This window comes from Macrotis lagotis, chromosome 4 (genome assembly GCF_037893015.1).
Source record: "Macrotis lagotis isolate mMagLag1 chromosome 4, bilby.v1.9.chrom.fasta, whole genome shotgun sequence".
NCBI lineage: Eukaryota > Metazoa > Chordata > Mammalia > Peramelemorphia > Peramelidae > Macrotis > Macrotis lagotis.
The window spans coordinates 190698628-190726025 of record NC_133661.1 but is presented as its reverse complement, the minus strand read 5'-3'; the positions used below and the strand labels follow the sequence as shown (position 1 = coordinate 190726025).

Sequence of the window (27398 nt, the reverse complement as noted above, 5' to 3'; positions counted from 1 at the left end):
CACAACCACCAAAAGTACAGATTCTGTGACATTTTATCTATTACATGTTATCTGAGAAATTTAGAAAAAAATATTAACATACCTCCTTCATGTTCTTATTAGTGAAATGAGAGATCCTTTTCCTTGGAAGATCAATGGAATGGCCCTCAACATACAAAAGGTTCCGTTTTCTATCATTGTGGGCTTCAGATGCCATAATCTCTTAAATCCCTGATTGGGAAAAAATTGCATGATATTAGCTTCAACTACAAATAATGAAATATTGTCATAATCTCTCTAACACACCCATTCTATTTCATTCCCAATGTAAATTCTAGTTTTAACAACATCTTAAATAGTCTGGATATATTAGGTAGAGAAATCTAGAAAAGTGTGATAAACAAATCATTAGATCACCAACGTTACATAATAGCTAGCTTTAAATTGTGTTATAGATCAGGGAAGTCAAGAAGTCAGGAAGACTTACCAGTGGTATAGCTCTGGCCCTGATAACTCTCTCTTTCTCTTATTCACAGTCACCAGGCTTCAACTTGGAATTTTAATTTAGTACCAGTGAAGTCACAGGTCTTATTAAATACAGTGGAAAAGTAAGGTTCAGGAAACAGGAGTCTTTCCTCCTATTTGCCATCTTTTTTTTTTTTTAGATTTTTTTCAAGGCAATGGGGTTAAGTGGCTTGCCCAAGGCCACACAGCAATTATTAAGTGTCTGAGGTCGGATTTGAACCCAGGTATTCCTGACTCCAAGGCTGGTGGCTCCATCCACTGCACCACCTAGCCGCCCCCTATTTGCCATCTTTTACAAAAAATTCCAAGACCTATACTTGCAGATGATAATGTTGCTATTATGAAAGCATTCTGGCTTTAAGCTGTCACACTGAATAATTTCTCCTTATTCTACTACAACCTTTGTTACTTGATAAATATCTCTAATGCACAATTATGTCACATAGATAAACTCAAAATTAAGGCTCTAATGTTGATCTGGCCCCTTTGTATCCTGAGTTAAAGACTCATGAACCCTACAAACTAGCCATGCCAAACTTCATGTTTTGATTTTCTACTTCTATACATATCTTTGTGGACAATATTTCCTTATTTGGGGTGCCTTCTTTCACCTTCACTGCCCATCTTTCTCTAATGAGATGCTACCTAGCATTCCAGGACTAACTCCAATCCATCTCTTTCAGGAACCCTTCTTTAATATCCTACTTGAATTTCCTCACTTTATTTATGTCGCTCTTCCATACTTTACTTTGTACTATAGTTTACCTATGCCTCATCTTCTATCCAGCTACATGCAGGGTCCATGCCTTAATTATTACTATCATTCCACATCAGGAAGCACTGTGCCAAGAGCAGAGGACCTAATTATCACTCAGCAAACATTAACTTCTTTACAGTTTGAATTATATGCTAAGTGTTGGAGATCCAAAAACATAAGTGATATTGTCCCTGAGTTAAAGAAGATGACATTATACTGGGGGGAGACAATATCTATATAAGTAGATATAAACTGTACTCCCATTGAATACCAAAAAACCCCAGAAAAAACAAAGAAACCTTGGGGGGGGGGGGGTTGCAACTGGAAGGACCAGGATAGGTCTCCTAAAAGAGGCAGCAATTAAAGGAGACCAGGGAGATTCCAGGAGGTGAAGGTATAGAAGGAGTATATTGTAGAAATGAGGTGGGGTGGGGGGTGGAGAGGGACAGTTAACAAAAAGGCAGTGACAGGGGTGATAAATTATCATAGATGAAGAGAAAGTTAACTAGATGGTTGGATTTAAAATATGTAGAGGGGAGTTATATGTTACTAAGAAGGGGTCTGGTTATAAAGGGCTATAAATGGCAATTTATGGCAAAATAAAGAAGAGCTAATTGAACTTACTAAGGGGAAAGGAAAAAAGAATATTGGTCACAATCAGAAAAGACCTGTGCTGTTATAAAATAAACCCTCATGAATCTTCAACTTTTCTATATATGTCTAGCAAGATACAGCAGGAAGAGCTAGAAAGAGAAATCCCATTCAAAGTAACCTCAGACAATATAAAATACTTGGGAGTCTATTTGCCAAGACAGACTCAGAATCTTTTTTGAAAATAATTATAAAACACTTCTCACACAAATTAAATCAGATTTAAATAACTGGGCAAATATCAACTGTTCATGGATAGGTAGAGCTAATATAATAAAAATGACAATTCTACCAAAACTAAACTATCTGTTTAGTGCCCTACCAATGAAAATTCCAAAAAATTACTTTAATGAGTTAGAAAAAATTGTAACTAAATTTATATGGGGAAATAAAAAGTCAAGAATTGCCAGGAGCTTAATGAAAAAAAGTGCAAAAGAAGGTGGCTTAGCCCTACCTGATCTAAAATTATAAAGTATCAGTCATCAAAACTGTTTGGTATTGGCTAAGAAATAGAGTGGTGGACCAGTGGAACAGACTAGGTGTAAAAGCAGGAGATGATTATAGTAATCTGCTGTTTGATAAACCCAAAGAAAGAGTCTAGCCATTGGGATAAAAACTCTCTCTTTGGTAAAAACTGCTGGAAAAATTGGAAATTAGTTTGGAAGAAACTTAGATTAGATAACACTTCACACCCCATACCAAGATAAGATCCAAATAGATACAGGATTTAGATAAAACAATACTATAAGCAAATTAGAAGATCAAGGACTAGTTTACCTGTCAGATCTATGGAAAGGGGAGCAGTTTATGACTAAGGAAGAGTTGGAGAACATCACCAAAAACCAATTAGATGATTTCGATTACATTAAATTAAAAAGCTTTTGCACAGTTAAAACCACTGTAACCAAGATCAAAAGAAATGTAGCAAATTGGGAAACAATCTTTACAACTAATGATTCTGACAAAGGACTCATTTCTAAAATATACAGAGAACTGAGTCATATTTTTAAAACAAAAAGCCATTCCCCAATTAACAAATGGTCAAAGGATATGCAAAGGCAATTTACAGATGAGGAGAGCAAAGCAATTCATAGCCATATGAAAAAATGCTCTAAATCATTAATTATTAGAGAAATGCAAATTAAAGCTTCTCTGAGGTACCACCTTATACCTCCTCAGATTGGCCAATATGACCAGAAAGGATAATGATCATTGTTGGAAGGGTTGTGGGAAATCTGGGACACTATTACACTGCTAGTAGAGCTGTGAACTCATCCAACCCTTCTGGAGAGCTATTTGGAACTATGCCCAAAGGGCAACAAAAATGTGCATACCCTTTGACCCAGCAATACCACTACTGGGTCTATACCCTGAAGAGATGAGGAAAAAGGGTAAAAACATTACTTGTACAAAAATATTTATAGCAGCCCTGTTTGTGGTGGCAAAGAATTGGAAATCAAGTAAATGTCCTTCAATTGGGGAATGGCTTAGCAAACTGTGGTATATGTATGTCATGGAACACTGTTGTTCTATTAGAAACCAGGAGGGATGGGATTTCAGGGAAGCCTGGAGGGATTTGCATGAACTGATGCTGAGTGAGATGAGCAGAACCAGAACAACACTGCATACCCTAACAGCAACATGGGAGTGATGATAAACCCGAAGGACTCGCTCATTCCATCAGTGCAACAATCAGGAGCAATTTTGGGCTGTCTGCAAAGGAGAGTGCCATCTGTATCCAGATAAGGAGCTGTGAAGTTTGAACAAAGTTCAAGGACTATTCACTTTAATTTAGGGAAAAAAAACCATATCTTATTGTCTGATCTCGTCTCTTCTCTAAGGATATGACTTCTCTCTCTCATCACACCTAATTTGGTTCAAAGTACAACATGGAAACAAAGTAAAGACTGACAGATTGCTTTCCGTGGGGGGTGGGGGAGGGAAGTAAAATTAGGGGGAAAATTGTAAAACTCAAATAATATCTTTAAAAAAAATTAATAAGGGGGGAGGCTAGGTGGCATAATGGATAAAGCACCGGCCTTGGAGTCAGGAGTACCTGGGTTCAAATCCGGTCTCAGACACTTAATAATTACCTAGCTGTGTGGCCTTGGGCAAGCCACTTAACCCCATTTGCCTTGCAAAAACCTAAAAAAAATTAAAAAATAAAAATTAATAAGAATTTTTAAAAAGTGAATGATAAACACTAAAAAGAAAAAAAAAGACCTGTGTTTTAGGAAAAAGATGAACTGGAATGGGGAGAGGTTAAGGCATGGAGACCAAAAAGGAAGATATTATAGTAATCCAAGTGGAGGTTATAAAAGTCTGAACTAGAGTGGTGGCTGTGTAGATGGAATGAAGGGGACATGTGAGAAATGGCAGTAGAAAAGACAAGATTTCACAACTGACTGGATATGAGTAGTTTAAATGTGAGAAGTCAAGAATAATTCTAAGGTTGTGAACCTCAATGAATCATGGTGCACTACAGTAACAGGTTAAGTGCTGCAGAGTTAAAGAGAAAACTGCACATTTTATTTTGAATATATTGAATTCTAGAGGATATATAGTATATTGATTGAAATGTTAAGTATGATGCATTCAGTTTGAGATAAAAAAAACTAGTTAAGCAAAGGCATCTTTATATTTGAGCTAGAAAAGCTGGTTAAATTTTTCCATTTAAAAACAGAATATGGTTACCATTGTTAATAGTACAATTAACTAACATTTGACCTGTTTCCCAAGTGGCTCTTTGATTACTTATGGGGTTTACTAATAACATACAACCTTACTCATAAATTAACCTTTTGAGCCTTGAATATAGCAGGTGCTTAATTTAACATTTACTCTATTGGAGTTCAAAGATTAGAGCAAATTAATTTGTAAAAGGAGCAGAAAAACAGAATTCTAAGTGGTAACTTTCACTTAAGTTCAAGTCTCTTTAATTACTTGTAAGAATTTTATTACTTGGGCTGGCTAGGTGGCGTAGTGGAGAAAGCACTGGCCTTGGAGTCAGGAATACCTGGGTTCAAATCCGGTCTCAGACACTTAATAATTACCTAGCTGTGTGGCCTTGGGCAAGCCACTTAACCCCATTTGCCTTGCAAAAAATCTAAAAAAACCCCAAAAAAACAAAAACCAAGAATTTTATTATTCATATGATCAAAAATAAACTCCTGTGTTTAAGATAAAAAAAATTTTGAACTGAAAAGGATTTTTTAAGTTCCACTAATACAGCTCTTTCATTTAATAGACGAGGAAGCTGAGGGCCAAAGGAATTACATAACTTTCCTAATGTCTTGTGGTATTAAAAGGTAGAGCTGGGATTCAAATCCAGGTGTAGATATTCATAAAGAGACGGGATTTACTTGAATGTATTTCAACAGATCTTTGTCATTTAACTTGCCCCAATAATATGTCTGAAGAATGCCTGCTACATGTTCATAACCAATTTATTATGTTGTTTCTTCCTGAAAGATGATGTTTGGCCTTCATTTTCGAAAACCACAACATCAGGGAGGTGATGCCATGACAAGCACATGAATTGGATTTGAGTGAGGGGAGCTGTGCCAAGTCACCAGCCTCACTTTCTCCTCCAGAGCCATCTCGGTCCAGTGGCAAGATACGAAATCAGAACTACTGGAGATGGTCCTGGATGTGGGCAACCAGAGTTAAGTGATTTGCCCAAGATCACACAGCTAAAGAGTGGCAAATATCTGAGGCTGGCTGATACAAAGCAAAAAAGCAAGGTGTGGAACACTACATGATGTCAGACTTTTGATATATTAGTTTGGCTGAACTTTTCTTCTATTTTATTATTTGTTATTTGTTGGTTCTCTGGGAGAGGGTGGAGCAAAGGATACACCAAGAAATACAGATGATATAAAAACAAAAGATAAAGAAAAAATTATTTTAAAAAAGACATTAGATAATTGTTTCAGCATGGGTCATCTGTTAAAACACTTTAGATAAAAATATCTTACTCTTTTCCTAATTCATCTACACTTTATTAAATCTGATGACATGATAGAAATGAATCTTTTAAAAAATCAAATAAATAGTCCTCACAATCCTTGAGTAAATACAGAATAGTTTCTCCTTTCATGCAAAGTGAAATTATCTATAGTAACATAGTAGAATATAACTGGTCTTGGTCATATTTGAAAAAAACTTTCTTGTATGCAGTTTTAGGTTTAAATTCTATAAATTCTAAATGATTACCCTAAAGCTGACTGCTAACAGGCTTAATTTATTTTTTCTTTCTTTCTCTTTCTTTCTTTCTTTCTTTCTGCTTTCTAAAACTCTTTTCTATTTTTGACATTCTGAGTTCTCAATTCCACATATGATATTTCACATGACATGATGCATTTTTTTTTTAGGTTTTTGCAAGGCAATGGGGTTAAGTGGCTTGGGACACACAGCTAGGTAATTATTAAGTGCCTGAGGCCGAATTTGAACTCAGGTTCCCGACTCCAGGGCCAGCGCTCTATCCACTGCACCACCTAGCCGCACCTGACATAATGCATTTTTGAAGTAACAATCTGAGTTCCAATTTATATTTTTTTCTTTTTTATTCATACATACATGTGTATTTTTAAGTTACAAAATTTCCTTCCACCCTCATCCCCTCAGCAGTGAACAGTCAAGTTAGTATTGTATATACATATTTATGATAAACATGTTCACAGATTAGTCATTTTCAGTATGAGGAATTAAGATTAAGGGAAAGTGATACATAAGAGATAATTTTTATAAAGTGTTCATCAGATTCTGAAGGGGATTTTTTGTTTTTGTTTTTTCATTTTGTCTTTCTTCCTCTGGATGTGCAGGCTTAATTTTCCAGCACTTATTAAACTGGCTCAAAATCTTGACCTAAACCTTTTATATCAAAACTATCCCCAAACTAATTTACTCAAGGAAAAATATTAGGATTAGAATATTACATTTATGGAACTCTCAAAAATGGATTCAAACAGTATGAGGAAATAGGGTTAGGGAAAGAGGATGTTTCAGAGCAAAACAGAAGCAAAACTTACATTTTTTTTTTAGGTTTTTTGCAAGGCAAATGGGGTTAAGTGGTTTGCCCAAGGCCACACAGCCAGGTAATTATTAAATATCTGAGACCGGATTTGAATCCAGGTACTCCTGACTCCTGGGCCGGTGCTTTATCCACTGTGCCACCTAGCCGCCCCCAAAACTTACATTTTAATAAATGCATAGTTATACATGAAATAATCTTGAAATTTTCACAGAATCCCAATTCAACCCACAAAAAGGTAAAGTTTGTTTGGATCAGCTTATGAAAACCCATTCTATATAATATAATTTCAGTTGTATATACAGAATTACATCTACAAAGGGTTGAAAAGGTCATGTAGTTGTTCAATGCTACAGATGAGAAAACCGAGACTCTGAGGGGCTTAGTAACTTGCCTTTGTCACATGACTCTTAAGTGGTCAGGGGGAAAATCTTCCTGACTTCTAGTCTAGTGCTCTATTCACTTCTCCACGGTACCTCTTGTTAACTTTTCATTTCTTTTATGGCTAAGAGACTTCTCACAAAGTAGGATTAATTTGCAAATAAAAACAAAACCATAAAGTCTTATAGACTAATATAGAGATAGATCAAATTGAAACACTCAGAGCAAAACAAAGGCCTTCTTTGTATCTGGAAAACCTGCCCCACACAAATATTTGTCACTCTTTTAGATTGGTTAAGCTAATAATCAGTTTTAGATTAAAAGTTTATGTGGCTTATTTTCTTGAAGTAGGACTTGATGACTACACTATTTCACTTTTACCTTGGTATCTCTGGCCTTAGCACAGCTGACACATACTCAAATAGATCTATGATATCATTAATTTTGAAGCCCATCCATGCATGCTCATCCTGTGTGGCTCTGGATGATATCCCCAGGTAGAGCAATATGACATGGGATGTCTACTCAATATGCTAGGCAGGGAGAAGGGCAGGGTCTCTTTTTCTATTGCCCTATAGCTAAGAATAGTTGTTACATTTTTAAAAATAAAAGCTTTATTGTATTTAAAATTTTTTAAACTATTCTTAGTTTGCTGACCCTTGTCCAGAGGCCATTCTTACTTTCTCCTGTCACAAGTGTTATCAGTGTTAACATTCTGGTTGTCCACTTATCAGTCTTCTCTTCCAGTGGGTGACCAGTCTATCATCTCTTTCCATCATATAATTCCTTAATGACTGCTTTTAGTCCAGTTTTCACATTTCATAATTATTTACACCCTACATATAATATCCATTTTCTCATATCTACTACTGGGTCTTTCTATTGCCTTTACAATGAGTAGAACACTGGGTCTAGAAGATTACTTTTCCCGAGTTCAGATCTGGTCACAGACCTTACTAGCTGTGTTATCCTGGGCAAATCATTTAACACTGTTTATCTTAATTTCCTCATCTGAAAAAAATGTCCTGGAAAAGGAAATGGCAAACCAGTCCAGTATATCTGCCAAGAAAACCCCAAAAGAGGTAACAAAAAGTCAGATATGACTGAAAAATTACTAAAAAACAGCAATGCCCTTTATGCAATATTAACTTTTAATCCCTTGAAAACTTTTATTCCATATGTCATATAGCAACACTGGTAGAATAACATTCTTTACAATTTGGCTTTGCTTTCAGGGGACACTTGAAGTCATTAAAGAAATCTGATATTTTTCCAAAAGTAATAAAGCCTTTTCTCTTCATTTGGTTCAATTCTGGGCCCAATTCACTGTCTAGCTGTACTATACCAGGTATACAAACTGAAGGACGAACTCTATGGGATGTCCATCCAAATATATGTTGAAAAATAGGTAATGATAAACATATTCTCTGCCCTTGGTTCTTTCCTGGGTGGTGGTGAAGTCAAATTCTTGAGTTCTGATTTATCTGTTCAAGAAGGCACTTAAAAGCTCTAGGCCTTGATGCAATATACACACTGTCATCTATATAGGTCACCATCTACACCAGGATAGCCACTCTAACTTGAACTGGATAGAAGATATCTTGCTTAAAAAAAAAGAAGTCTAAGAAAGTAGTATTTTTTTTATTCTACTGAATAAAAGTTTTTCAATAATCAATAAACAATATACATAATGGAATCTTATATTTTCTCTTTCAGTTAATAATGAAATGGTAAAGATGTTTGAATTTCACTTGCAAAAGTTTGCCTTTTTCCTTAATAATATTCTTATCAAGGATGCCTTCATTTCATGCAGAGATGGCTATAAAAATTTGTATAGATAGAAGAGTAGGTATATAAGTAGTAATTACTGATATTCTTTCAGCTGCTCTTTTTTTAGTATTAATCATGTCGAGATTTTTTCCCAAGCCTTCCCTTCTCTATTTTCCTCTCAAGATACCATCTTTTTAAATTTTTTATTTATTTAAGGCAATTTTTTTAAGTGACCTGCTCAAGGTCACATAGCTAGAAATTTATTAAGTATCTGAGGATGAATTTGAACTCAGGTCCTCCTGACTCCAGGGCTGGTGCTCTATCCACTACACCACCTAGCTTCTCCCTTCTCAAGACATCTTGTATAATAGTCTCTTAACATCTTACAACTGTCAATCAATAAGTTAATAAGTATTTATTAAGTCCTTATTATATGGCAGTACTATGCTAATATCTGGGGACACAAAGCAGAAGTGAAACACAGTCCCCATCAAGTTATTTACATTCAAATGGGAAAGATAATGTGTGTACATACAAATTTATACAAAATATATAGAAAATGAATACAAGATAGTTTTGGGAGGGCATTCATTGGAGGAACAGCAATTGGAGGAACCAGAAAAACCTTCATAAAGAAGATGGCATTTAAGCTGAACTTCAAAGGAAACTAAGGATTCCAAGAATTTGGGTTAGGAAGAATTGCAAGAAACGGATTCCGCTAATGTAGAGCCTAGAGATGGAGTGCCGTTGTACGTGTGCACATCATGGAGCAGTCCAGTGTAACTGGACCACAACAGACAAGAAGCAGCGTCAAATATAAGAAGACTTAAAAGCTAAGATGGGGCCAAGTTGTGAAGAATTTTAAAAGTCAAACTGAGAAATTTATATTTACCCATAGGAGTAAAAGGGAGCCACTAGAGTTTACTGCACAAAGGAGTGACATGATCAGAACTGCACTTTAGGAAAACCACTCTGGCAGGTGTATGAAGAATAGATGGAATGGGAAGAGGTTATGGGCATGGACACCAAAGAGTAAGTAACTGTAATAATCAAGAGAGATTCTGAATTAGGGTGGTGGTTGGGTGAGTGGAGAAGAAGGGAGATGCAGAAAAGGAAAAAGTACTATTGGCAACTGATTGTCTATAGGCTGTGAGTGAGAAATTGTAGATGATTCCAAGTTTTTAAACTTTGGTTACTGGAGGGATAGTGGTGCCCTCAAAAGAAATAGGAAAATTTGGAAGAAAGTGGTTTTAGTTAAAGATTAGTTGCTAAAGAACCAGGAGAACACTGTACACAGTAATAGCAATATGTGTGATAATGAACTGTGAATGACCTGGTTCTTCTCAAGATTACAATGATCCAAGATAATCCCAAAGGACACATGATGAAAAATGCTATCTGACTTCAGAGAAAGAACTGATGGTGTTTAAATACTGAAAGAAGCATACTATTTTCACTTTCTCTTTCTTTTTTTTTTGCACAAAATGACTAATATGGAAACGTTTTAAATGTTCACGTATGTATAACCTGCATCAGATTGCTTGCTGTACCAAGGAGTAGAAAGGAAAGAGAATATAGAACTCAAAACATTTTTTTTAAAAAATAAAAAAAGTTTTAAAATTGCTTTTACATGTAATTGAGGGGGAAAATCAATTATTTTTAACAAGAAAGAGGAGTTGCTGAGTTTTAAATGACTACAGGACACTCTATCAGAAATATCCAATAGGTAGTTGGTTTTCAGAAAAGAGACTCAGATTGCATATACACAGTAATAGGAATCAGCTACAAAGAGGCAATTAAATGCAAAGGAGCTTAATAAGTTTAATAAGTCACCAACAAGAGTTAGTTCCCTCTGGAAATGGAAGGCAGCCTTAGGGACATGACATGGATGGTGAATCAGCAAAAAAAAAAACAAAAAACAAAAAACTAGGAAAGAAATTTCAGACAAATCAGTAAAGAAGACAAACAGAAGAGAACAGCATCAAGAACACATAGAAAGGAAAGTGAATCCAGGAAAAGGTAGGCAACAACATAAAATACTGCAGAGAAGACAAGGCTGATGAGTGTTTGATTCCATTAAATATGTTGTTGTTTGTCCTTTACTCTTGAAGACCATAACAGCAGAGATGTGATACCATGATATGCAAGTGAGTTGGATTTAAATGATGAGGTGCTGTGGTTTTGCTTTCTCCTCTGGAACCATCTAGGTCAGGTGGCCAGATATAGATTAGGATGTGGGGATGGCCATGGATGCAATGAGAGATCTTGACTTTTTAAAGCGATGTTTCTCCCAGGTCAAAGTCTGATGGAGACAAAGACCATTTGGTCATAAAGATTAGGTAAGAAGCCAAGAACGATCACTTCTAAAAAAAGAAGGAAAAAAAAATATTGGGAGGGTATCAGGGTTTTTCAATAATCAAGGTGAGAAATAGCACTTGTTTCTGTTTTTTGTCTTCCCCTCAGATTCCACCCATTCCCAAAATGGGGTGAAGTATACGAGGCCTGGGCAAGGAAGCCAAAGTTATCATAATGGCAGAATGTTAGAGCTGGAAGGATCCATAAGAAATACATGCTTCTCATTTAACAGAGGAAACTGAGATACAGAGATAGGAAAAAAATTTGTTCAAGGTAACACAAAGGTAATGATCAGGAAACAAAATTTAAATTGAGATCTTCTGAATCTTGATTTCAAGGCCAGAACTCTTTCCAATGTGCAACACATCCTCTCAAGGTTAGGAGGATAGTAAGGCATTTAATTGAGGATGAGGGGGAGAGAACATGAGTTTTCAAAGATAGCAAGTCCTCAAAACAAAGCCCAGATTTAGATTTTCTCCTTCCACTTTGTGCTATATACCCTGTTGCTTCTAACATAGATCTCCTCCATATACACTTGGTCTAACCTGTCTGCTTTTCTTGTCTTTCTTCTTTTTAGTGACTTTTCCACCTTCTCTATAAATACATTTAGTGATATTAGGGTCCAATTGTATTGATTTCACTATCCTGTATAAGAGAGAATAAAATTTGTTTACTATAAAGTTGATTACTATAATGATTTTCCAAGTCTTTTCCCTTTTTTTCTGCTTGTTTATTAATTCCTTTTACCCATATGCCCATGAGATAATTTTGTGCATCTGGATATCGTGTTAAGCTTTAATTTAGTTTTAGCCTCCAATGTTCCTAACTGATTTATGAGATATTACTCATTATGATCCATCATTCTTCACTGGAAGATTTTACAAACAAATTTATATTCTAGTCTGGTATTCACTTTGGAAGCCATTTCTCTTGATTTGGCAAGTCAGTCAGATGTTTGCTGATTAAGGTACTTTCTGACATCTTTTTGCCTTCTTGTTGTAGCAATTAATTTATACTGTTTAATTTTTTTCACAGAATTATTATGGCCTCTGACATTTTGTTGTTCACTTCTCATTTATTATTGCAAAATGACTTTGACTCAGGGAAAATTTCTACATCAATAACAAGCTTTTATCAGGCTGTTAAAATATAATTCTTTATATCATATATACATAGATATATATCTATATCTATATCTATATATATCTATATATATCTATCTATATATATAATATATATATAAAATTCTTTAAGACATTATTTGATGCTTCCCTGGCATATAAGAGCTGTTTAATAAATGCTAGACAAAGAAGCGAGGTAAAGGTTTACGTGTTCTTGGGAAAAGGCCACTAACAAACTCATCAATCAAATGAATCTATGTAAAGCACTTAATAAATTATTTTATATTTATAACCAACATTTGCATAGTGCTTTCAGGTTTGCAAAGGGCTTTAGACACATGATTTTATTTGAGGCTCATAATAGCTCTGTGTAGTACATATCTGTTTACAAAGGAAGAAACTTCTTCAGGGAGTTTAAGTTACTTATTCATGGTCATATGACTAGCAATTGTTAAAGGCAGTTTTTTTTTTAAGATTTTTGCAAGGCAAATGGGGTTAAGTGGCTTGCCCAAGGCCACACAGCTAGGTGATTATTAAGTGTCTGAGACTGGATTTGAATCCAGGTACTCCTGACTCCACCCACCACTGAGTTTACTATTTCATAACATCTTTCAGATAATCTTCAAATTTCTTGTACTCTTCACTTTCCCTTGCTATTCCTGGTCATGGCCATGGCCATGGCCACATAAGAAATGGTCACATGCTAGATCTAGATATTATTCACAAAAGTTCCATGCTTCTTTAATCAGAAACCCTTATATTCTGATATCTAACCATAGTCTCCTATTATTCTACTTCTATTTCACTCTTCCTATACCTATTCTTTCTTTGTCTTAAAAAGACTCCCAATTCCTCCCACCCCTCAATACTTTTTCAAGCTGTTACCACTTCTCATGACTTCACTTTCCTCATTCTCCAACCTCAGTCCTATAGTCACCCATTTCAAATCAATACTGTCCTTTACTCTTGAATCCCTAACCCAATTATCTTATTGCTATTCTCATACCAAACCTAAGTACAGGATTATTCCCATCATCTACCTCCTCTACTCCTACTCACCAGCTGCTGCATGAAACTGGAAAAGTTACACAACCATGCTGACTGACATATTACAAATTCATATTAGCCAACATCAACTGGTCCTTTATTGAAAAGTCAGTATTTTTATTCCTCCCTTATTGATTCCCTATCTTACTCCTAATCCATTTATTCCCTTAATTTTATCTCCAACTCCTACTCTCTATTTCATCTGAAAATCTTCTTTTAATTTTTAAAAAACATTAAGTTTTCATTATGAGCTCCCTCTTCTCCTAGTCTCTTCATCTTAAAAAGCCTTAATATCTTCATCACATTGGCATCCTTCCATTCTCTCAGGTTTGCAACCTCAGTATTATCACTGACTTCTCCCTCTCTTTCAACCCATTATCCAACCAATAATAAATCTGGCTATTTTGACATCAACAATATGTCTCTCAGGGTGGCTAGGTGGCGCAGTGGATAGAGCACTGGCCCTGGAGTCAGGAGTACCTGAGTTCAAATCCAGCCTCAGACACTTAATAATCACCTAGCTGTGTGGCCTTGGGCAAGCCACTTAACCCCATTGCCTTGCAAAAACCTAAAAAAAAAAAAAAAAAAAACCCCAAACCCCCCAATATCTCTCACATATGTCTCCTGTCTATTCATATAGCTCATATTAGCTCAGTTCAGGCCTTCATCACCTCTCACAAAAATTAGTGTAACCACTTTTTAATTGCTTTCCCTGACTCAAATTTCTTTCCACTCCAGTACATATTACATAAGGTTGTCAAAATGATTTTCCTTAAGTATGGATCTGATAATGTATCTCTCCTAAAACCAATTTCAACTTCCTATTGCCTCTAGAATTAAATATAAGCTCCTCTATTGATCTTTTAAAACCCTATATAACCTACTTCCAGACATTATTTTGGATATTACTCTTCCTGCCTTGTTCTGGATTAACTAAAAAGGCATCTCTTGTTCCTCCCACATGACATTTCCATCTCCTTGCCTTGTCCTTTGCTATTTCTCCCGCCTAGAGTGAACACTCCCTGCTTGCCTCCCTCTTTGGAGTCCCTCTCTTCCCTTAGGCTATTAAGTCTAATCTTTCACATGAAGCCTTTCCTGTTCACCCCAATTCAATGAGCTCCCTCTTTGAGAGAGGATGAAAGAACAAAAAATAAGGGGAGAAAGAAGGGTAACTCTTGAGGGAGCAGGGCATCTGGTGAAGAGGTCGTATGGTCTGGATAGTAAATTGAGAGAAAGTATAGTGCTCAAGTGTACCTGGGTACCCCAAGAAATAGTGATCCCAGCCACAAACTCACCAATCAGCATAAGAGGAGTCAGAATTGGGTCATCTCAAGGTGGCCATGGCAAGCAGGTCAGAAAACAGAGGGACATTGAGGTAAGTAAATTGAACTAGTAGAGTGAAAATAGGAATTGTTTCATTTCTTTGTACTTTTGTAAGACGTACTTGGCACATGGTAGAGGTTTAATAAATAAACAATGCAAAAAAGGTAGATTCCGAACAAAAAACTAATATTCCTATAAAATACAGTTCTTCAAAGTAAAAGTGTTATTGCTCTTCACTGTTTCAAGAAAAACCTTCAAACTACTCACTGCTGTTGTAACTTATTTGAAAGAACTCAGTGCTTTTTGAAATTTCCAATGCTTTAATATGTCTTGCTTTTTTTCCCTGGAGCAAAGCAACTCATTTAATATATTATATTGGAACCACAAGAACAATAATCTCATGCAGAAGCAAAATTTGTGCCTGGCTTTTCAATAGCAATTTTTTAATTTTCAAATATCTTTGAAACATCTATTAGATATCCATCCAAAAGCTTAAAAATATTTCTAAAACATTTTTAAACATTTCTAAAACTGAGTTAATTTAACTTCCATTCCTCATATTCCCCATATTCCACATATACATCTAATCTAATGACCTAAAGGTAGAAAGCATTTGCTGAATAGTTTTACTCTCTCCTTGATAGCCTTTCTTCTAGCTTCCATGTACTATGTTCTTTTCCTTTCTTTCTGATTATTTTAATTCTCATCTCTGGTCCTAAATGAATATAATAAATAAAAGACAACCCTTACCCTTCCTCTCCTCATCCCTTTATTCTCATAGTCACTCCTGAGTTTCAACTATTCCCTCTATTCAAAGTGCTCCTTTGACTGTTTCTTTAAGGTCCACATCTACAACTACCCTCCCTATTTCTGTTAGTGGAACAATCATGCCATCTAGTCACAATGGAAGAAAACCTGTAATTTTTTACTCTTTCCCCCTCTTATCTACAATACTGAATCACAACTATCAAGTCTGTTCAATAAGATCTCATCCATCTGCAATGCCATTATTATCTCTCACTGAGACTTTTGCCAAAGTTGTTTTTAATTTGATCCCCTTGCTTCTAGTCTCTCTCCTAGTTATATACTACTGCTAGGGAAAACTTAAAAAACAATTTTCTAGTGACATCACTCCTCTGACTGAGAAACTTTTGATGTTTTAATGAAGTTCCAAAATGACAAACTTTGGTTCCTGCTACCTATTCAGCTTTATATTCTTTTCTACATGTAAGGATCAAAATGGACTTTTCCAAACAAAGCCTATGCTTTCTTACCTTCCTGTTAATGCTATTTCTTTTACTGGATATCTTCTCATCTCCCAATCTAAAAATGCTACCCTTATTGTATATAGCATAGTGCGTTGAATAACATAAATACTTAATGTTTATTGGTTTTTTAAACTCAGAATAAAAAGAAAAAGAAAAAATTTGCAAAGCCTTCAGGAAGTTTACAAGAGAAACAATAAAATGACAGAATAAGTGGTACAAAGGTGGGGGGGGGGAATAATGCTTTTGGTTTAGGCATCAGAAAAGATTTCATAAGGGAGGTAAAATTTAAGTAAGGACTTTGAAGATAGGTTGCTCTGATATAGGAGGGGAAAAGAATAACCAAAGATAAAGGTAGGAAGGGAATGATTCAGAAACAATAACAATGAAGTTCTGCCAAGACAAGCATAAGGTACCACATCTGGAAGAAAAGAAACACAGTATAAGCTAGGAAATAAGTAGTTACCTGTAAAAGGGGGAAATGATAAAGACATTGTTTCATGTATAAATGATTGATGCCAGGGATTCTCAAATCCCTACTAAGATTGCTACAGGGGAAGATGTATAAACTTTTAAATTTAACCTATTTTTTTTCAAAGACATTGTTGCTATTTTTTAAAAATTTAACTTTGTTATGTCTTTAATTTCCCAACTGTCTACTTTCCTCCCTACCTCCCCTACACTAGAAAAGGGTCACCATTTGATATAGATATACGCATGTGGATATATGTGTATGTAAAAATTATTACTTATTTTCATCAATACTTTCTCTAAAAGTGATAGCATCTTCCTTTACAGAGTCTTTAGTTGATTTGAGAATTTATAATACAGAATAACTTAGTCGCTCATAATTATTCTTTGAGAAATATTGCTATTACTGTATGCAATGTTCTCTTATCTCACTATTTCATGTAAGTTTTTCCACGTTTTTCTAAATTCAATGTGTGCATCCCTTCTTATAGCACAGTACTATTCCATCACAATCACATCACACAACTTGTTTAAAACCATTTCTCAATTGATGGGTAGCTCCTCAGTTTCCAGTGTTTTGCTACCACAAAGGAAGTTGCATAAATATTTTAGAACATAAAGGTTCTTTTCCTTTTTCTCTAATAACCTTGGGAAACATATAATAGTGGTATTTCTGGGTCAAAGAGTATATATACATAGTTTTATAATTTTGGGGGCAAAATTCCAGATTGCACTCCAAAATGCAGGTCATAGTTCCACCAATATTGTATTAGTGCAAGGAAATTGTTATAAATAGTTCTTAGGGTTGACGTCTTTATAATATAGTTGAAATAGTAGCATTATTCTTGGTAGGTCAGAGAGGACACTGGATTTTAAATTAGGAAGATGTCAGTTCAAATTCCACCTTTAACATTTATTAGCTTTGTGATCCTGGGTAAATTACTTAACTTTTCTGAACCTCGGTTTCCTCATTCTTAAAACAAAGAAAATAACAGCATCCAGCATCTACATCACAGGATTGTTTTAAGGATTGAAAAAAATTTTATATATATATATATATATATATATATATATATACATATATATAGTTTATATATTTATATATTTTCATATATTTACATATATAACACATATATAATATATTATATATAATACATATATATTTACATATATATGAAGCATTTTGTAATTCTTAAACTACTATGTAAATATTAGTTATTATTATTGTTACCTAGCTATAATTAAGACTTTTCTTATTTTGATGATAAAATCTGAGTTTCAAGAAATTTATTTGTAAATGAACTTTTTTTTTAAGTTGGAGTTGCCAGTGTAACAAATGGACCCTTAAAAGTAGGAGTCATACATAAATATGTACTTTATTTAAATAAAAGTCAAATATTGGACATTAATAGAAATTAAATAAACTTTGTTCTACTTAGATTGCTATTTCAATTTTTAGATGATATAAGTTTTAAAAGGTATAAGAATGAAGTTATTTAAATGGGAAAAATAAAGTCAGTCTAAAAAAAGGTTTAAATCTAAAATCTATAACTAGTTGTAATAGAAATGAAAAAGTTTTCATAGAGAAAAAACAGGTTATTAAGCTTTCCTTAAAAATATTAAATAAGTCAGTTTATAAGTATTCTTTCCCATGGAATAAAAGAAATTTTAGAAATAATCCTGCATTTTATCATGAACGTTACAGCCAATAGTAATTTTTCTCCAGAACAAAAGTAATACAAAATTTACCATTTCATTCCCAAACTACTTTAGGTAATTTTATGATCACAATTTCACATGCCCAATGACATTACAAAAAAGAAATACTACAGAATTATAGATTTATATCTGGAAGAGGGCTCAGATTATGTAGTACAAAACCTTCCATTTTTGGAGGTGAGGAAACAGGAAGTTTCCCATGGTCACATAATCACTGAGTAGTAAATCTAGAATTTGACTCAAAATTCAGAACTTCACATCATACTAACTTGAGTTGAAAATGAATACAAGAATAATTCATGGAACAGAAAAGAATTATATATTAATGAAAAAGAATCCAAGATTAGCAAACAAAAAAACAAAAGGGGCAGCAAAAAGAGAGAAAAGATAAAAAACACTGATTTCATTTATACCCTATCCTGACAATTAAATACAGCTCAATGTCTTTCTGAAAGCATTACAAAAGTTGCTGTATTAAAAGGTAAGAAAAACAGTAGCCTGCAGAAGAAGTTTTAGGTATGAATTAACTCTATTTAAATTAACTATCTACCACAAGATAAAAAGGTAATGTCTTTCATAGTCTACCCTGACAGCAGCCAAATCAAAGACTAAATGGCAAATGGTGTTCAACTACTCCCTACATGCCCACAATACTTAGGAAATCAAGCTCATCACAAAGGAATGAGGCTTGCCTAGACTTATATTTTCAAAAATTCAAGATTAAAATAACTTATAAGCCTCTCTATAAAAAGCAGGATTGTTTAATGGAGAGAAAGCTAACCTTAAATAAGGCAAACCTGGGTTCAAGTTCCGACACAGACTGTTATCTTGGAGGTAAATCATGTCATTTCATTTCTCAGTACTCCTTAGCCAAGTCTGTAGAACTATAAATTACCTCAGCAGCTGATCTGCCTTGGTGGAGGGAGTTTTCAACTAGGATACTCCCTTATGATGAAATAACAATCTGAATCAAGAGAAAAAAAGGTTTTCTACTTTAACTACATTTGCAGTAGACAATTAGAGATTGTTTTATTCTTTATATGATCAACACCTACAATGGTGCCTGGCACATACTTAATAATGCTTGTTGACTGTCTGAGTCTACTCTTGTTAAAAGTATAGAAACATTGTTTTTCTTTCTATATCCCCTTCATACCCTCCACGAGGTAATTAATTTTTTTAAGTGAAATTGGAATAAAGTTTATAATTATTAAGTACAATTCATTCTCCAAAAAAAAAATCCAGTCACTTTTCTATCTTTAAATAAGTTAATAAAAACCTGACTGAACTAAAAGTACATTATTTTACCACTGATTTCTTCCAAAGGGTTTTGGACATGCTAAATCGAAGATGCCTATAGATCATTCAGTGGAAAACATCTAATAGACAGCTGGTGATGTATGACTTGATCTCAGAAGAGGGAATAGGATGGGATAGATCTGAAAGTCTGGAAGTCATTTTCAGAGTTACTTGACCCATTGAAGTCAACAAGATCAGCAAAACTGTTGGTAGAGTGGTGAACTAATCCAACCATTCTGGAGAGTAATATGGAACTATTCCCAATGAACAATAAAACTGATCATACCCTTTGATCTAGCAATACTAAGTCTATATCCAGAAGAAATCATTAAAAAAAATGGGAAAAGTCCCAACTGTTCCAAAATCTTCAGAGTAGTCCTTTTTGTAATGGCAAAAAATTGGAAATTCAGGGGAGACTCATCAATTGGGGAATGGCTGAATAAGCTATAGTATACGAATGTTATGAAGCACAATCATTCTATAAGAAACAATGCTTAGACTGCTATTTCAATTTTGGAATGATATAAATTTAAGAAGGTATAAGAATGAAATTATTTAAAGGGGAAAATAAAGTCAGTCCAAAAAACAGGTTTAAATATAAAATCTAGGGGCGGCTAGGTGGCACAGTGTATAGAGCACCAGCCCTGGAGTCAGGAGTACCTGAATTCAAATCCAGCCTCAAACACTTAATAATTACCTAGCTATGTGGCCTTGGGCAAGCCACTTAACCCCATTTACCTTGCAAAAATGTAAAAAAAATATATAACTAGTTATAATATAAATGAAAATGGTCAGACTCCACAGGAGCATAGAACAAATCACAGGAACTGATGGCTGGCAAAGTGAACAGAACCAAGAGAAAATTGTACACTTTAAGAACAATATTGTGAATTTTCAACCTTGATGGATGCAGCTCCTCTCAGAAGTTTTAGAGACCTAGGATAATCCTGGGAGGCCTGTTATGGACAATACCATCCATATGCAAAGGAAGAAAAAGAAAACAAAACAAAAACAAAAAGCCTACAGAATCTAAATGAACCCGAAGTTCACTATTTTAAAAATTTCTCTTAATGTTTTTCCTTCCCATCTCTTTCTTTTCCCTGAGTCCCAAATTCCTTATACAGAAAATGACTAATCTGTAAACATGTTAAACACAAATGTATAATATGTACAATGTTCACCAGACTGTTTGCCATTAAAGGGAGGGGTGGGAAGGGAGGGTGGAAGGAAATTATGTAACTTATAAATATGTATATGCATGAGGATGAATGCTGAAAGCCTTTCACAACATGTAATTGGAAAATAAAATAAAATATCAATTGGGAAAAAATAAGATCAGCAAAACAGAGAAAGAAGGAAAAAAGAATAGAAGGATTAAAGACAAAACCCTGAGATATACTCAAAAGTAGGGAATATGACAAGGATGATGATCTAGCAAAGAAGAATGAGAGAAGTCATTCAGGAAGGAGGAAAATCAAGAGACAGTGTCATAAAATCCAGAGAGAAGAAGGAATCCAGAAGATGGGCAATAGTGTCAAATACTGCAGAGTCACAAATAAAATAGTACTGTGAAAAGGTCAATGATATATAGAAGGAAAAAACAAGAAAAATAATAATAGGGAACTCTCATCCAATGAAATACATCAAATATTTAGGGTCAATCTACCAAGGCACCCTTGACTTATGGAAACACAAATATAAAGCAATCTTTAAAGAATTATTTAAATGGAAGGATAATCATTGCTCGGTGATGGATCTAGGCAATATAATAAGAATAATACTACCTAAATTAATTTAAAGATTTAGTGTTACATCAAAAAGGTTCTTTTATAGAACTAAGTGAAACAACAAAATTCATTTGGTGGATCAAAACCTCTTTGAGCTCAAGAGAAACAATGAAAAGAAATGGAATAAATAGCACTTTCAGATCTTGAATTATACCATAAAATAGAAAAACAAAATTATAAGGTATTGGCTAAAAATAGAGAAACAGGTTGGTGAGACAGTCTATGTAAAGAATCAGAAACAATGAAAATTAATAACTTGGTGTTCAATAAACTTGAAAATGATAGCTACTTAAGAGAAATGTATATTATACAAGAATTGCCTTAAAAATTTAAAAAACAGGCGGGATCCAGGAGCTGCAGCCTGGGAGCCAGCGTCCGCCGCCACTTCTGGTGAACGCGCAGCCGGGCCGGGCTGCCAGGTAATAATTTCAGTATGCCAGAGAATTCAGATGATTTTCCTTGGCTTTTCGTCAACAATGTGGACAATGCTTTGAGCAACCTGAAAAACTGTGAGGTTTATATTGTTGCTGGAATGCAAAGTGTCACCAACACTGCCCTGAATCTTGTGTTAACTCAGACTGATTTAGGTGATGATTATGATATGGAAAAATTGATGTTTGAATATATTAAAATGGATCGAGATCTCAACCAGTATATAATGGCAGTTGAAGCCACCCTAGATCAGGTAAAAGATAAAGATTACCTAAATCTAACACCAAATCTAAAAGCCTTAGTTGAAGAGAAATTAGTGGTTTTGAAAAACAACAACAAAGAAGACAATTTGAAAAAAAGATGACAGATTTGTGCAGTTTCGCAAAGAGCTGAGAAACGTCAAGAAGCAATGTGGACTCCCAGTGGATTCAACTGATGATGACTTGGAACAAATAGATGAAGATATGATTGTGACCCAAAGTCAGACCAACTTCATTTGCCCCATTACTCAGTTGGAAATGAAGAAACCAGTGAAAAATAAAGTATGTGGAGTACACCTATGAAGAGGAAGCCATTAGAAGAATCATTGAGTCGAAACACGAAAGAAAAAGGCATGCTGCCCCCAAATAGCTGTAGTCACACAGATGTAAAGCTGACAGATCTTGTGCAAGATGTAGTACTCCACAGAGCCATCGAAAACCACAGAAAAATGTCCAACAGTTAGAGCAAACAGAGCCACTAGACAGCACAGATATCTACAGTATATGGGCTCTTGCAAGAAGGAAAGTCTTATCACTGTCAACTGAGATCACTTACTTTTTATTGTAAACCGACTAGGACAAGTCATGTACTTTTATTTCATTTGCAGGTAAAATTAAAGATTTCAAACATAATCAAAAGGATTTTTAACTGCCAAGCAACTTTCACTTAAAAGTTTTCCTCTTTAAAACTTTGTATTTGGGGCTGGCTAGGTGGCATAGTGGATAAAGCACCGGCCTTGGAGTCAGTAGTACCTGGGTTCAAATCCGGTCTCAGACACTTAATAATTACCTAGCTGTGTGGCCTTGGGGAAGCCACTTAACCCCATTTGCCTTGCAAAAAAAAAAAAACCACTTTGTATTTGTTCTATAAAATGATCATGTTAAAAAAAAAACAAAAACTTAAAAAAACAATTTAGCAGAAACTGAATTTAGATCTTACATCAAAGGTATCAAAAAGACCACTAGGAGTACAGCCTGAACAATTAATATAATTGAAAACTATATAACAAAAAGTCCAATAAAATAAAGATAACCTTCATATCTAGTTTTTAAATTCAATGTGCAGCATATATTGTCTTACATACAATTTAGTGTACCCATTTCTATTTCAGTTCATCACCACTGTCTTATATCATATACCACAATGAGCAAAATGGATATGAGGCTATTAACCATCAAAAAAAAAAAATCAAGTACCTTCCTTATTGGGGAAGAGTCCTTAACCAATAAAGGGATAAAGGGGATGAGAAAAACAAAATTTTGATTACATGAAAAAGAAAAACTTTTCTACAAGCAAAATCAATGTTACTAGAAAAGCATCTAAGGGGAAAATATCTGTATTAAATCTCTCTGGCAAAGGTCAAATATTCAAGGTAAAGAGCAAATTGGCATAAATATGAAACAGTAAGACTCTTTCTTAACAGATAAATAGTTAAGATGTATAAATAAAAAAAACTCAAAATAATTACAAACTATTAACAACCATAGAAAATATTATTCTAAACAGCCAATAAGGGAAATGCATATCAAAATAACAATAAGCTTTTATATTCCATCCAGCAAATTGGCAAATGACCAGCAAATGGTCAATGTTGGTGAAGCTGTGGAAAGATAGGCACATGAATTTATTGTTGGTGGTGCTGGAACCTAGTCCAAGGACTAATCGCAAGGAATTTTTAAAAAATAAGTGCTTAAAATAATCAAAACCCAAAGGTTTCAAAGGTCCCACTGCTATATCCAAAAGTTAAAAACAGAAAGGTGTCCTGTACATCAAAACATTCATTATGGCACCTTTTGTGAGCCTTAGGCAAGTAATTTTAGATGCCCAGAAATTAGGGAATAACTAAACATTGTAGTGATTTAAAGTAACTGAATATCACTATACTTTTAAGAAATGATGAATGTAAAGAATTCAAAGAATGGAAAGATTTTTATGAAATGATAAAAAAAATAAGCAGAACTAGGACAACAACAGAAATAATGAAAATGATAAAGAATAAAATTTTTTAAATAACCAAAATTTTTTAATAACCAAGCTTGGCCCTGAAAAGGAGTTAAGAAAATGTACTTACCTCTCCTATTATGCAGAAGCAAATGAATATAGATGTAGAATATTACATATACTGTCAGACAAGACTGATGTACTGATTGGTTCTGAGTTACATTTTTTCCTCTTTTTTAAAAACTTGTTACAAGGGAGAAGTTTAAGGGCATGGGAAAGATAAATTTGGAAATAAAGATGGCATATAAACAAAAGATATCAATAAAAATAAGATACTTGTACATTGGTTCTCTCCAATTAGCTAAGATTGTGAAAGGGCTAACAATTCACAAAAGATGGAAAAAAGAGAGTCACAAAATAAAGAATAAATACAAAGGAGAAACATGGTATCAGAAAATTTCAGCTATGCAAAAAATGCAATACTTAAGTTACAAAAATGCTTTTTTTAGGATCAGAATAAGACCTAAGAAAGGGTTAAATCTATTCTTGAAGAAGTTACTATAATTTACACAGAGAAGAATAACTTAATTTTTTGATTATTTTCAAATGATAAAGATAATAATGTGCACAAACATGATTAACAAATAGAGTGATAATGAAATAGTAAGATTGTCACATAAACCTAATTTAAATGAATTCAGATTTCTAGGCTCAGGCAAATTATACTGCATGCTTAAAGAATTTATAGAAGTGCAGACAACCATGTTGTCAGTTATCTTAGAGGATTAGCAATGAAAAGGAAAGATCACAGAACATTGGACAAAGTAAAATCTTAAGAGTGACTTTTGAAAGAGAAAAACAATAACTATAGAGAAATAATTATAGATATGTAAGTTTGGCAAAATTCTAGAATTAACTATTAAACCAAAGACTTGTGAACACTGAGGAAAAGAACAAGCAAATAATAGCATACATTCTCTAAGAATAAGTCACATCAAACCAACCATTCCAATTCTTTAAATGGTGTTATTAGATTGCTAAATTCTAAATTTATATCCTAGAATAGTAGAGCTAGATAAGATTATTTTACACTTAAGGAAGTGTATCTTATCTAAGAGCACACTGATAATTTTCAACAGAGCTAGAACTAGAAATCTTGTTCCTTAATTCTATGGTTTATTAGAAATTATATCAGATTCTTGTAGCATCCTTTATAGAGGTGAAAATACTATAGATGTGAAATGTTACAAGACCTTTCGGAGGTCGTTATTAGTTTTATTTAACTATTTTAGGTTTGTTACAAGAGACCTCAAGCAAAATAGAGGAGTAATGTAAAAACAAAACAGCAATAAAACTGAAAGAAAAAACCTACCAATAATTTCTGCCAAACAAAAAAGTCAACATAGTGGTGAATAATGAAAAACCTTTATCTAAGAAGAATCAAAACCCAAAGGGCAAAGGCAAGCTATACGGTAGGCTCTTCATAGTTCTTACCTGACAGTATTCAAGTGAGGGGGCAAGCAATAATCTCAGATAAGAGAGAAGCTGCAGGCCTCTATCTTCCCATGCTGTTGTTGCTTCTGTTTCTTCTATATTTACCTGCTTTTAGATGAAGGAGGCTGGAAATGGTTACCACCTTGTAACCTTTGGAAGATCCAGAGAGCAAGCCACCAAAAGTCTTAGAGTGGAATCCATTTTGGGATTTGTTGGAAGTCTGTTGGTAAGAAGTCTAATCCCAGAAGACCTAAGAAGACCTCCCCAGTCCAGTGCAGCAGTAGCAGATATACAAACTCATCCACCCATCAGCTATGCTGCTATTATAAGGGTTGAGCACTATGTAGAAAATGAAATCTGAAAGAACCAATTCTCCACTGCAATGGCAGAAATACAGGGGAAAATGTGCCTCGGGTGTTAGAGGGTTATGTTTTACTTAATTAGCTTCCTGAGATATCATGGTGGTAAATGTCCCGTTGTAGAAGTTAACTGATTATAAATGAATTGGAATGCTAATCACTGGCAATTAATGAAGAGGATATTACAGAAAGAGGGCTAGAACTCTGAAGAAGAAATGTACACATCCTTGTTTGCATTAGAATGAATTCAGAGTATTACAACAAAATAAACTTTATAGAACTGGAAAATGAAGTGGGCTAGTCATGTAATAATGATGAGAAATAAGAGAAAATGACCTTAGTGCTACATCTTCTAAAAATAAAAAGAACTAGAAAAAGACCTCCATACATGGTAGGTAAGAGCACTATGGAAATCATAGGAAGACATGGATAAGAAATGTATAGAATAAGAATATTATAGAATAATAGAATAATATTATAGAATAAGAATATTAATATAGGGAAGGCTGTATGTAAGTTTGTGCTACATAGGGAAGGGAGGTAGGACAGTGTGTGTGTGTGTGTGTGTGTGCACACACGTGTGCACAAAGGAGTGTACTTTTTTCAGTCTGTAACTCATAGTACCATATTTGTTTTTAACTATTCCTAAGAGGCTCAGGTGGTATCTCGACAATCCTATCTCTGGGATGCTACTCCATCCTGGCACAACTCCAACTATCATCATACTGTTTTCTATGTTACTGCCCCTCCTCCTTATCCCAAACTATTTAAGTTCCAAATGAAAAAAATTTCTGCCAGCAGTTCTACATTTAGCTTAACCTATCTAGATCTCAATTCCCTCATTTGTAAACTGAGATAACCTCTAAGGTTCTTTCCAGCTCAAAAACTTTATGATTTTAATTCTTGCCTAGAAAGTTTCCTCTATTCCATCCATAACTAATCCCCAACAAAGACAGACACAATTATGACCCCAATAATCCAATTAAAATTTATTAAGGATCTACGATGTGCAAGGTTCTATGATACTGGAGATAAAACAATGGGGGGGGAGATAATCCCGGGTTCCTAGGTTTTTACCATATTCATGCAACACACAGAGATAAGTATAATACAAGATAGACTGTGTTGGGGCAAAGGAAATAGCTAGACAAAATGTACTACAAATAAGTGAGAAGAGAAAATAATATTGGCTGGAAGATATTTAAAGAACTTCAAAATTGCTCCTGTGCAAATTCTTGATAGAAGGGATTTTGCTAAATGAACACAAAAAGAGAGAATATTTCAAATAGGAAGGTTGGCTATTTTACCCTGAAAGATATAGAGGTAGAGATTAGTTTCATTTGGGTGTTTATAGATAACTAATATGAAAAATGGCTAAGAAAATCCTTTATATTTCTATGATATTTAAACCCTCTTATGACTATATTTT

At 34.3% G+C, this 27398-nt stretch overlaps 1 protein-coding gene and 1 pseudogene across 1 annotated transcript in view; one reads left to right on the top strand and one right to left on the bottom strand.

The window, feature by feature from the left end:
* KATNBL1 (katanin regulatory subunit B1 like 1) overlaps positions 1–27398 on the bottom strand; it is a 60242-nt gene that overhangs the window by 20745 nt on the left and 12099 nt on the right. Inside the window, exon 2 of the mRNA XM_074235013.1 lies at positions 83–210. Coding sequence (XP_074091114.1) covers positions 83–196 — 114 coding nt within the window. The 5' untranslated portion in view covers positions 197–210. The remainder of the gene's footprint in view (positions 1–82; positions 211–27398) is intronic.
* LOC141521977 (E3 SUMO-protein ligase NSE2 pseudogene) lies at positions 21875–22656 on the top strand (annotated as a pseudogene).